The sequence below is a fragment of the Pinus tabuliformis genome, chromosome 5_2, assembly GCF_031772625.1.
Source record: "Pinus tabuliformis cultivar Carrire ecotype Pingquan chromosome 5_2, CPIR1, whole genome shotgun sequence".
Taxonomy (NCBI): Eukaryota; Viridiplantae; Streptophyta; class Pinopsida; order Pinales; family Pinaceae; genus Pinus; species Pinus tabuliformis.
The window spans coordinates 779,386,678-779,397,190 of NC_142306.1; the positions used below are offsets into that span (position 1 = coordinate 779,386,678).

The 10,513-nt window shown below is 37.2% G+C and overlaps 2 protein-coding genes and 1 pseudogene across 2 annotated transcripts; all 3 read left to right on the forward strand.

Annotated features, from left to right (window-relative positions):
• The first annotated feature begins 2,127 nt into the window (after positions 1-2,127).
• LOC149161591 (beta-1,6-galactosyltransferase GALT31A-like) lies at positions 2,128-5,154 on the forward strand. Its single transcript, XM_089434931.1, has 6 exons — positions 2,128-2,431; positions 2,547-2,626; positions 3,945-4,056; positions 4,301-4,510; positions 4,694-4,951; positions 5,063-5,154. Exons 1-6 carry the CDS (start codon positions 2,128-2,130, stop codon positions 5,152-5,154), a joined length of 1,056 nt encoding a protein of 351 aa, XP_089291057.1.
• A 208-nt stretch (positions 5,155-5,362) lies between these two features.
• LOC149161592 (beta-1,6-galactosyltransferase GALT31A-like) lies at positions 5,363-9,752 on the forward strand (annotated as a pseudogene).
• LOC149161593 (cypmaclein-like) lies at positions 7,678-8,919 on the forward strand. The gene is made up of 4 exons (XM_089435540.1): positions 7,678-7,734; positions 8,184-8,228; positions 8,369-8,411; positions 8,738-8,919. The coding sequence occupies exons 1-4, from the start codon at positions 7,678-7,680 to the stop codon at positions 8,917-8,919; spliced, it is 327 nt and encodes a 108-aa protein (XP_089291666.1).
• Positions 9,753-10,513: the final 761 nt, after the last annotated feature.

Consider the following 10,513-nt stretch of genomic DNA (forward strand, 5'->3'; position numbering starts at 1 on the left):
TGGCATCTCCGTATGGGCTATAAACGCTCACTGGAAGTGGAGCAAGGCTAGTGACATTAGATAAAAATCTAGTGTGTAATCCTCCCACTCCTTCTGTCGGGGTAACTTTCGATGGGGCATGTTGACAGCTCCACGGGGGGTATGAACACTCACTGATAGTCAGTGGTATTGGAATAAATCTACTTGTAATCCTCCTATCTTGTGAATGCTATGTTTATTAAATAAATTGAAATAAGGACCTCTAACACGAAGGGAAAACAACGATCTAGAAAGTTCCTCATCTTAGGATAGTGGATGACTCGGTCAAGGCTATAGACGTTCGATGGTAGCGGAGTGACATCCGATTCTGGAACCTCATGTTATGGACCAAAAATAGAACCAAAATCCCTAATGGCTACCCTCCTTAGTTTCAATAATCTAAGGAATGAAAGTCACTCTTATGTATCTTAATTAGATCCATAGTTTATGTAATTTCTTAATCATTAATTGTAAGTAGGTATGACCTGTTATGGTGTTGGATGTTCTTATGAAGTGATACATTTATCATTTTTGAGATCATGTGCCTTAAACATTTTCATAGCTACCTCGATATACTTAATATACAAACAAATGTCTTTTATGTATGTAAATAATCATTTAATTCGCTAATCTATACATAATGAGACCTCACATTTATTCTTGTTTCATTCTTGCTATCGATTGACTGAGCTTTTAAGATGAAAACTATTTTCCTTTAATTACTTTTTGTCTCTTCAATTTCCTTTTTCGACTCAATGGCCAATATGAAGGCTTTTGGTTCACGTTCTTAGTCCTCCACAGTGGAGCACCATCCTCAATTGTAGCCAAATGTTGTCGTCAATTTGACCCCAATTAGATCTTGGCTCCTTCTCTTAGGTTCGCCTTGTGCCTCCTCTCATATTATCATGATTGAAAATTACTTCCTTGAATTCTCTTATTTACCCTGCATTAAGTTGATTGTTATAAAAATCATTATAATTTATAGAAATTATTGCATTAAATGAAAATTTGAAATTTTACTCTTAAATTAATTTCTCGCCTAAAAAATACTCTTTCTATAAATTATCATTATTATTGTAATAATCATTATTAATAAAATAATTAAAAAATAATAATTATTAGAAAAAACAAATCAAATACAAAATCATTATTGCAAAACATTACAAATTAAAAATTAATCACAATAATTAAAAAACATAAATTAAAAACTAAATAAAGGTTAATTAAAGATTTAAATTAATTAAAATACAAATTAAATATAATTAATTAAAATTAATTAATAAAATAAATGAATCATGTAATAAAATAAATTATAATAACATCAAGGAAAATATAAGAAAATTAGATTTTAATTAAAAATAATAAAAAAACAAAATTAAATCATATAACTTAATTAAATAAAAACTAAAATAAAAAACTGTTAAACTAAAACTTACCCTACTTACCTCCTTACTCCTCACTTAAACTATTAAAGAGGTTTGCCAACGTAACATTAAAAGAGGGTCCTCATTTTAAAAAGGCTTACTAAGTATGAACTCGCTTCCATGCCATAGGGTGGACCATAGTATAACAAAATGACATACGACATTTACTAACCCATCGAGCCATCCAAAAAATTAACTTTCGATCAAATCCTCATCGGATACAATTCAAATCTAAACCGTTCTTCACAAATTCTATCGACCGTTGAATTTGTCCGGTCCAACTCACTCTACTTCATTCATCAGGTTAAATTTAATTATTTTACAAATATAAATATATGTGGTTTGTTTATATGTATAATATATAAACCATATTATATGTATAACATTGTATGTATTATTAGTCCCTGCCATCTGGCATCCGGCAGGGACTATAGTAATCGTTCCGGACGGAGATAGCATTAATTCGAAGGTGTTATTCGGTTGTTTCGGTTGTTATGCTAAAGTTTCGAAATGCTTTGTGCGGGACGTATGCTAAGTTTCATTCGCAGCTCAACTTCGCCATCTTATTTGGCCTCTTCCCGAGGCGGAAGAGGCTCGACCATAGCTTAAAAGCAATAAGCCCGGTGCATTTTCGCTAACCGTCACGGGTGTCTGGTTTTAATGTTAGCATTACTTCTGCCCGGGTATGCGAAGGTTTAGTAAAGCTCTGTGTTCCCTGTTACAATGTTCTGCATTGGCAGCTGGTGCATGCCATGATGCACCATGGTTCAACAGCTGTTATTCCGAGGTACTAGGTGCTGTTTCCTCGGCCGTGCGCAATGGTAAGAGGAATAGTAGTTACAGAGGACAAGCTTTTCAGCGCCCACGCAGACCAAGAAATCTGCGTATGAGGCCGCTCTGGTTCGAGTTCTGGGGATGGCCACAAGCAAATAGCCACAATACTCACGTTGCTGGATTGCATACATCGTTGGATGAAGCCGAAGCACGACGTTTTTGGATGTTGGTCAGGTGGTACTGAAAACCCTAAGTCGACAAACCCTAAGTCCCCGAAGCATGTGGGCGCGATATGCTCTCTGGCTTACACCAATGGTTTCATGTATTCAGGCTCCTCAGATATGACTGTGAAGGTATGGCGAGTCTCGGACCTCAAGTGCGTCGAAACGATTCAGGCTCATGATGACGTTGTAAATGCCATTGCTGTCGGGCGGGTGGCATACCAGGGCTAAGAATCAGACTTTCTGTGGCCAGCAAAGATTGGAAACTTAATTGTCTGTGGCAGCGAGGGTTGGGTCAACCTTGTAAGGCAGCGGATTACCTTTGCCAAGTAGCAGAGTCTTCCTGAGCCTGAGGCTGCAGGTTGGTCTTCCAAGGCGGCGAAGGGCCTCCTGGGAACAACGAATTACTCTTCTGGGTACCAGAATCATCCTGAGGCTGAGGATTGATCTTTTAGGGCATCGAAGGCCCTCCTGAAGAGGACAGAGGATTGGCCTACCGTGAAAGCAACGGAATTCTGAGGCAACGTTTCACAATTCTATGCATGTGCACAAGGCTATATATATCCTCAAGTACACTCACATAATAGGTATGTCAAAAACACTGATAATCATCAACCTAAGTGACTCCTGATTAAAAGTTAATTGCAACTAGAGTAAATCCTAGTATAATAGAAACTGAATATCAAATTACAATTCTCATAATATGAGGCATAAAATCTACTGTTCACCATTACCATGTTAGCAAAGCAAGAACTGCCAGCTTTTCATAATTCCTGGATCTCTCTGCTCTTCTCTGAAGGCATAGAATTTGTTGTCTAACAATGCAAAGGAAGCAAGCCATTCACAACATCACCTACCTACTCCCAAGTCATTAACTGCACGAAGCCATTCAAATAAGCCATTAACTCAAGTGGTTCACCCACTGCACACAAAAAATGGTTCACCCGCTACGCACAGAAGCCATTCATTCACTGCATGAATTGTGCCATTGGGATTTTCCGTCGGGACTTGGATGAACCCAGAACAGGAAGAAGAGGAAGATATGGGGGAATTGGTTGAGTCACCACAGATTGATATGTCTCTGGTTTTTCTGTACCGTCAGGATCAACACACAGGATGAAACATCCCAGGTATTCCTATACGGCATATACTGGATGGTTCTTTGATTTCTTATCTTTACTTACAACGTATTCCAGCTTCGTCGCTTGATCATGGCGATCTTAGGGTGCAGGGAACGCGACACTTCGTATCCATGTGGTAGCATGAAGTCCAGCGGTCCAGCTGTGGCGACTTTTATATATTTATATATTCTAATTGTCATATTATTTTATTTAATAATTTTTTATATAACTTTTAATTATTCGTTTTTTCTTTTTATTACTAGCCTGTTTATTACTATGTCCAGTCTATTTGCTAATCTAATTGAAATTCATAGGCTTCATTCAGGCCTGCTGACTTCTTGCATGGCTAGTTTTTCAGGGTTATCTGGTTGGAAATGGAATTACAGATGAAGCATTTGACAGCACATGAAGCATTTGACAGCACACAGGTGCCAGCAGTAGCAAAATGGGAAGCAAATTTCTATGTTAAGGTCGATGATGATGTGCATGTTAATTTAGGTACCAATCCCTCATTCTTTTAGAACCAGGATAAGTTGATAACTACTATCAATGGAAGGATATCTTTGCCCTATTCTGTTATCACTAAGAACATACAGATGCTCTTCTCAGGGATGCTGGCCACCACTCTTGCACGATACTGATCTAAACCAAGAATTTACATTGGTTGCATGAAGTCTGGACCAGTTCTTGCACAGAAGTAAGTAGCTATGACCAAATAGCATAAAGCAATTTGGGTTTCCAGATTTAGACAAAACAATTTCTTCTCTTGAAATGGAATTAGCAGTTGCTCGGACTGAAAAATCAACCAACCTCAATGGGTCACCTGTTCTTGAGAAGCCTGATGGACAAGGCCCTAAGGTACGCCAGAAGGCATTTGTTGTGATTGGAATCAATACAGCGTTTAGCAGTAGAAAGCAGCGGGACTCTGTTCGAGAAACCTGGATGCCACAAGGTCCATATCAGTTATTGCTAATAAATTTATAGGTTTTGAAATCTGGTTAATAAATAATAAATGTTTTTAATTGCAAAAATAGTTCTCATGAACATGTATGAACCTAGGGCAGGGATATTCTGTTGTCTCTAGCTTTTCTAGATATCCGTTGATTTTGATAATTGGACCTTTTGTTCCTCACAGGATCCAAACTGAAGCAGTTGGAGGAGAAGAAAGGCATTGTTATTAGATTCGTTATTGGACACAGTGTTACACCTAATGGTATTTTGGATCGTGCCATTGATTCAGAAGACGCACAGCGTCATGATTTCCTTAGATTGGAACATGTTAAAGGCTACCACGAGCTCTCAGCAAAGACCAAGACCTATTTTTCTACAGCAGTAGCAAAATGGGATGCAGATTTCTATGTTAAGGTCGATGATGATGTGCATGTTAATTTAGGTACCAATCCCTCATTCTTTTAGAACCAGGATAAGTTGATAACTACTATCAATGGAAGGATATCTTTGCCCTATTATGTTATCACTAAGAACATACGGATGCTCTTCTCAGGGATGTTGGCCACCACTCTTGCAAGATACCGATCTAAACCAAGAATTTACATTGGTTGCATGAAGTCTGGACCTGTTCTTGCACAGAAGTAAGTAGCTATGACCAAATAGCATAAAGAAATTTGGGTTTCCAGAGAATATCCTAAAATACGATTTTAGTGTGTATCATCTACGTTACATTGGATGCAAAGAAAAGAGGAATATCCACATAATCTTTTCATTGTTTCCTGTCAAAATATATACACACATCATAATTATTCTTCACTTGTGTATATACTCCATTAGGGTCTGGGCAATCCCCATGGCTCCTGCAAGCAGGGCGTTTTTCTTATTTCTTGTAATGATACCTGTTGTTCAGGTAGCGAAGTGTTATGTAGCTGTTGACTTACCATTCCAGTTTACATGTTTAAAATTATATTCTTCTGCTTCTCTAATGGAGTACTTAATACTTTTCTCTGGGGTTACATATATATTTGTAACTATGAAAAAGAAACGAGAGGATTTCCTGCACTCCTTTTTTAGTAGGAGAATTATATTGTTACCTTGTCTCCTTTTCTGATAAAACATTTATATACTAGCCATTTTCATAATCCATTCTGTGTCATAGGTTTGTGTTGTAGGGTGATATTGTATACTGGCATCAAGTTGTGTCCAGCTATAGCTAAATTTTAGTTATGTATATTTATGCATGTTCATTCTAGTTAAAGCCCAATTGTTCAAGTCTCTTTTTCCTAATCTTTTTAGCTAGTGTAAACAAGAAGTAGTTGATTAGGTTAGAAATTAACTCATTGGTAATTTATGAATCAGTTGTCTGTGAAAGCTGCTGAGATTGGAGTTTCCACAACAGCTGGGGTGAGTATATATATGGCTAGACTATCACATTGATATAATTTATTCTCAGGTGAGAGTTCAAATCATGACTAGATACAGAAAGCCCAATATTACATATATTGAACTAATCACATTGGGTTCCTTTCTTTTCCTGCTTCCAGGTCCAAAGGAATGAGATACATGGGCTGATTTTGCAGAGCATAGGTATAAAACGTTTGACAGGACACAGGTGCCAGCAGTAGCAAAATGGGATGCAGATTTCAATGTTAAGGTCGATGATGATGTGCATGTTAATTTAGGTACCAATCCCTCATTCTTTTAGAACCAAGATAAGTTGATAACTACTATCAATGGAAGGATATCTTTGCCCTATTCTGTTATCACTAAGAACATACGGATGCTCTTCTCAGGGATGTTTGCCACCACTCTTGCACGATACCGATCTAAACCAAGAATTTACATTGGTTGCATGAAGTCTGGACCTGTTCTTGCACAGAAGTAAGTAGCTATGACCAAATAGCATAAAGCAATTTGGTTTTCCAGATTTAGACAAAACAATTTCTTCTCTTGAAATGGAATTAGCAGTTGCTCGGACTGAAAAATCAGCCAACCTCAATGGGTCAGCTGTTCTTGAGAAGCCTGATGGACAAGGCCCTGAGGTACGCCAGAAGGCATTTGTTGTTATTGGAATCAATACAACTTTTAGTAGTAGAAAGTAGCGGGACTCTGTTCGAGAAATCTGGATGCCACAAGGTCCATATCAGTTATGGCTAATAAATTTATAGGTTTTGAAATCTGGTTAATAAATAATAAATGCTTTTAATTGCAAAAATAGTTCTCATGAGTGTGTATGAACCTAGGGCAGGGATATTCTGCTGTCTATAGCTTTTCTAGATATCCGTTGATTTTGATAATTGGACCTTTTGTTCCTCACAGGATCCAAACTGAAGTAGTTGGAGGAGAAGAAAGGCATTGTTATTAGACTGTTGTCTGTAGCTTTTCTAGATATCCGTTGATTTTGATAATTGGACCTTTTGTTCCTCACAGGATCCAAACTGAAGCAGTTGGAGGAGAAGAAAGGCATTGTTATTAGATTCGTTATTGGACACAGTGTTACACCTGGTGGTATTTTGGATCGTGCCATTGATTCAGAAGACGCACAGCATCATGATTTCCTTAGATTGGAACATGTTGAAGGCTACCACGAGCTCTCAGCAAAGACCAAGACCTATTTTTCTACAGCAGTAGCAAAATGGGATGCAGATTTCTATGTTAAGGTCGATGATGATGTGCATGTTAATTTAGGTACCAATCCCTCATTCTTTTAGAACCAGGATAAGTTGATAACTACTATCAATGGAAGGATATCTTTGCCCTATTCTGTTATCACTAAGAACATACGGATGCTCTTCTCAGGGATGCTGGCCACCACTCTTGCACGATACCGATCTAAACCAAGAATTTACATTGGTTGCATGAAGTCTGGACCTGTTCTTGCACAGAAGTAAGTAGCTATGACCAAATAGCATAAAGCAATTTGGGTTTCCAGAGAATATCCTAAAATACTGGACCTTTCCGAATTGAATTTGTTTATAATTTTGTGAAAATTGTGATTGAAGATGTATAGAGCTAAATGATTTTAGTGTGTATCATCTACGTTACATTGGATGCAAAGAAAAGAGGAATATCCACATAATCTTTTCATTGTTTACTGTCAAAATATATACACACATCATAATTATTCTTCACTTGTGTATATACTCCATTAGGGTCTGGGCAATCCCCATGGCTCCTGCAAGCAGGGCGTTTTACTTATTTCTTGTAATGATACCTGTTGTTCAGGTAGTGAAGTGTTATGTAGCTGTTGACTTACCATTCCAATTTACATGTTTAAAATTATATTCTTCTGCTTCTCTAATGGAGTACTTAATACTTTTCTCTGGGGTTACATATATATGTGTAACTATGAAAAAGAAACGAGAGGATTTCCTGCACTCCTTTTTTAGTAGGAGAATTATATTGTTACCTTGTCTCCTTTTCTGATAAAACATTTATATACTAGCCATTTTCATAATCCATTCTGTGTAATAGGTTTGTGCTGTAGGGTGATATTGTATACTGGCATCAAGTTGTGTCCAGCTATAGCTAAATTTTAGTTATGTATATTTATGCATGTTCATTCTAGTTAAAGCCCAATTGTTCAAGTCTCTTTTTCCTAATCTTTTTAGCTAGTGTAAACAAGAAGTAGTTGATTAGGTTAGAAATTAACTCATTGGTAATTTATGAATCAGTTGTCTGTGAAAGCTGCTGAGATTGGAGTTTCCACAACAGCTGGGGTGAGTATATATATGGCTAGACTATCACATTGATATAATTTATTCTCAGGTGAGAGTTCAAATCATGACTAGACACAGAAAGCCCAATATTACATATATTGAACTAATCACATTGGGTTCCTTTCTTTTCCTGCTTCCAGGTCCAAAGGAATGAGATACATGGGCTGATTTTGCAGAGCATAGGTATAAAACGTTCTGAAAGTTTTAAACATATTTCATTATTTCTGAAAACTCTCATTGTTTGTTGTTGTTGTTTTAACCGTTGGTTGCTGCTATTGCTGACTCACTCTTTTTAAATAAATGAATTCAAGGTTCATTTCTGACCTTATTTCTTATTATTGTTTTCTGTTTATTACTTATTTCTTGTTGGTGTTGATGTTTCAAAATTTTCTTATAAATTCAAGACTCTTTCTCATAATCACTTATTATTTTTTTTGTTGTGTTAACATTTTTTAATAAGTTCAAGACTCTTGCTCAGAATCCCATGCTGTTTGATTTGCTTGTGGCAGATTGCAATGCAGCATGTGGAGAAAGATGCAAAGAAGCATCCCGCCATAGGATATGCTTGAGAGCTTGTGGTACATGCTGTGCCAAATGCAACTTTGTTCCTCCTGGTACATCGGGAAATACTGATCTCTTCCCCTGCTACGCCAACCTAACAACACATGGCAACAGACACAAGTGCCCTTGAGAATATAACATATCTTTTGAATAAGATGTATGATCGGTGTGTATGCTTTTGTGTACAGTTTCCCATTAACAGGTGATATCTAAGATGTTTGTTTAATGTAATTAATAAGATGTATATTTACTATAACATATTGAATAAGACGTATGATCATTATGTCAAAAGAACTTAGCAGAAGTGGTATGTGTTTTTTAATTGTGTGGTTTCAAGATAATTATTGGTTCAGGTCTTTAGAAATAGTTATAAAAACATGAAACCATCCTAATTGTGTGGATTCAAATCTAACAGTGTGAATTCAAGTCTCCATCTCCAGGGAAATAATGTACAAAGATACTAAGTGAAATATATCAAAGCAAATCATATCCTTGTGTTGTGTTCTGTCACTCTGTACAAAATTCAAATTAGTGGCTTGTAAACAGTTTCCGAAGTCGTTTTATATTTAGAGGGGACATAGATGTCTTCCACAGAATTGAGGTTCTTTGTTTGAATCAAAAGCCATGGTATTATAATACTTGAATGGCAGTAAATCATGTGTAGACTGCTGTGGAGTTTGAAGTTTAAACTGAGGTGTTCTTTTAAGGCTCCCTGTTGAGGATTTTCGTGTGCCTGCTGCAATACAAAACCTTGGTTCTCGCAGTTTTCTAATATTTACTGTCTTACATTTAGGAAAATGTGCTAATAAGAATAATTTGTGTTCTTTCAGAGGTGTCAAGTATCATGAGCCAGAATATGGGCATATAGAAGTTGTCATTACCATCAGCCAACTGGACCTACTACAACCTCTCTACTTGCCATACTCTACTTGCTCTACTTGCATGGATACGTTGTTAACCTAGCAGCCCCAGTCCGCTCAAGACGTTAGCTGTTAACTCTCAATGTTCTCATGATCACGATTGCTCTAACAATCAAGAGCTGACCTAGTCCCGAAGTGTTTCCGCTGACCTCTTCTCCTATATCGAATTGTTTGTTCCTCCCCTTTGAGAAATCAAGAATGCAGCCCCCTTAACTAAATAAGTTGAGTCAATTCCTTTTCCTTGAACTAGTAAGAACTCATTCGTTCTTGAGGGGAATCTATTTAGTTAATGATTCTATTGGTAAGGATAGAAGGCAGAAAGATAAGATGGGCTGGTGCAGTAAGGTAGCCTACTGTCTAGAGAAATCATACATAGAGAATATCGGCATATAGAAGTTGTCATTGCCATCAGCCAACTGGACCTACTACAACCTCTCTACTTGCATACTTGATTAGTCAATAGAAACTTTCTCTCTAAACTCATCAAGGCCCACTTCCATAGCTGACAAGGCCTATGAAATCTGAAGTCTCCATCCACTACAGAAATCATACATAGAGAATATCGGCATATAGAAGTTGTCATTGCCATCAGCCAACTGGACCTACTACAACCTCTCTACTTGCCATACTCTACTTGCTCTACTTGCATGGATACGTTGTTAACCTAGCAGCCCCAGTCCGCTCAAGACGTTACTAGGCCATGCCCGTTCAATTGTTTCGGGACATTAGATTAGTGCTATTCCCATTGCTTAGACCATTGCTGTTAACTCTCAATGTTCTCATGATCACGATTGCTCTAACAAT